The 2215-nt window shown below is 56.3% G+C and overlaps 1 protein-coding gene across 1 annotated transcript in view; it reads left to right on the top strand.

Moving 5' to 3' along the window:
* The first annotated feature begins 540 nt into the window (after window positions 1-540).
* Slc22a3 (solute carrier family 22 member 3) overlaps window positions 541-2215 on the top strand; it is a 93047-nt gene continuing 91372 nt past the window's right edge. The window contains exon 1 of the mRNA XM_005363381.3: window positions 541-982. Within this exon, the coding sequence (XP_005363438.1) occupies window positions 569-982 (414 nt within the window). The 5' untranslated portion in view covers window positions 541-568. The remainder of the gene's footprint in view (window positions 983-2215) is intronic.

Raw genomic sequence — 2215 nt, 5'->3', positions numbered from 1 at the left:
AGTGGTCGCTTCTCCAGTTGAACTTTAGGGCCAAGCAAATCTCTTAGCCCTGTGTGCTGTCCCTCTGTCCTGCTGGAATAGTTAGTTAGTTTCTGCTATGTCTCCAACGTCCCAGGCAGGGCAGGGGCAGGTGTGAAGCTCTGTTCCTGGAGCTGGCTGACTACTGGCCGACTGTCACCTTGGGATTTCAGTGGCTTCTGCTCCAGCAGCCTCAGAACATTGGAGGCTAGTCCTGGAGTCTGCAGAGTTCGGGGTCTGTGAGGCTGGGTGATCCTGGAACCCAGGGAACTCTGACCCGGGGTTGTTTCTTTAGGGCAGGCTACAGGTCCGGGACCTTGGTGCACGGTGGCACCGCTGTGAACCCACCCCCAACCTGCTCTCCGGGTCTGCGCCAGCCCAGGGCACGAGCGGGAGCCTGGAGCGGGAGGAGCGGCCCGGGGCTGGCTGCCAGGGCGAGAGAGGAGCGAACGAGGCGGGGGCGGCGGGTGCAGAGCTGCGGGCGGCGGCGCCCGCGGGTCACTTGCAGGCGGAGCGGCGGGCGGCAGGACGCGGGGTGGCGGGGCGCACCATGCCCACGTTCGACCAGGCGCTGAGGAAGGCGGGCGAGTTCGGGCGCTTCCAGCGGCGCGTGTTCCTGCTGCTGTGCCTGACCGGTGTCACCTTCGCTTTCCTCTTCGTCGGCGTGGTCTTCCTGGGCAGCCAGCCCGACTACTATTGGTGTCGTGGGCCGCGTGCCACCGAGCTAGCCGAGCGCTGCTCCTGGAGCCCCGAGGAGGAGTGGAACCTCACCGCACCGGAGCTCCGCGCTCCGGCCGAACGCCGAGGCCAAGGCCACTGCCACCGCTACCTGCTGGAAGCCACCAATGCCAGTCCGGAGCTCAGCTGCGACCCACTCGCTGCCTTCCCCAACCGCTCCGCGCCCCTGGTGCCCTGCAGCGAGGACTGGCACTATGTGGAGACCCACTCCACCATCGTCAGTCAGGTAAGCGTGGCTCTGTGCTCCACCTCGCCGCCACATTACAAGTGTGAGAAGGTGGTCGCCAGACTAGGTCTCTGAAGTTTTCCTGACCCCACTCCGGATGATCAGCTTTGGGGATCCACTAGCTTTCAGTGCATGTTTACAACTGCTGTATTGAAAATACCCGGGAAAGTCTTTTGTTTATGTCCCTGTCCCAAGGCTAAGAGATGATCTGATTTCAGGTGAAAATAAAAACTTTCCTAGAAGCCAACTCGGAGATGCTTCACACACCTGTCCCCTCGGTTGTCACTGAGATGTGTTGGCACAGTGATTGGAGGTTATGGGTCCCCTTTTGACTGGGGACTTTCTGCCTTCAAGTGGTGTTGAACTATGTTGGTACGTCTGGGTTGGTTTATCCCCACGGGGGGGGGGGGGGGGACTTGGAGAGGAGAACTTAACTTTGAAGACTTGAGGACCAGCAATTTTTTTTTTCCAGTGCCCAAATGATTATCTGAAATGCAGGAGACAAAGGTCGAGGCTCTCCCGGGTAGTAATTTTGGTAAAACTGCTTGGGGACAAAGAGCAGCAATTGAAGAGAAGTTGGGAAAGCTGGGGTATTGGAAAGAGTTTATGATTTTTCCACTAGTAAACTATAGAAAGGCAGCAGGAGGGGCACCCACTCCACACACTATGGTGGCTGCTGGAGTCTGAGGAGGAGGCAATTCCCACACTTTTAGGGGGTCTCTCTCCCTCTCAGACCCTAACTTAAGTCTGATTCTACACCCTCCAGCACTATGATCTGGGAGGCTGCGGATTTCATGTTTGAAGTCAGCTTAGAGACTGCCTCAGAGGCACCCAGTCCACGGGACTAACTGTTCTAAGTCTGCCTAAGTCACTGCTCAGCTTAATCCTGTAAGATGGTTGACTGTACTCAGGTAAATGCAGGAAGGACAATTTTCTTCTCTTAGTTCTTGTCCAAAACACTCGCTTAGGCAACAAGGAACACCAGGAGGCAGGAATGCCTTTCCTGTAGTTTCTCTGTCTTGGTGGTTGTGTGTCAAGTTAGGATACAGCTCCATGAAGCTGTTCTTTCCCGTAAGGCTATACATGGGTATGGTAGCCTACGCAGTGAAGTTCTGGAGATCCTGCCTCAAAAAACAAGTTGCTGGGTGGTAGTGGCTCACACCTTTAATCCCAGTACTAGGGAGGCAGAGGCAGGTGGATCCCTGTTAGAAATCTGTGTGCAAATCCTCTGAC

Source organism: Microtus ochrogaster, linkage group LG9, assembly GCF_000317375.1.
Source record: "Microtus ochrogaster isolate Prairie Vole_2 linkage group LG9, MicOch1.0, whole genome shotgun sequence".
Classification (NCBI taxonomy): domain Eukaryota; kingdom Metazoa; phylum Chordata; class Mammalia; order Rodentia; family Cricetidae; genus Microtus; species Microtus ochrogaster.
The sequence above is the reverse complement of the archived record's forward strand: the minus strand, read 5'-3'. Positions and strand labels throughout refer to the sequence as shown.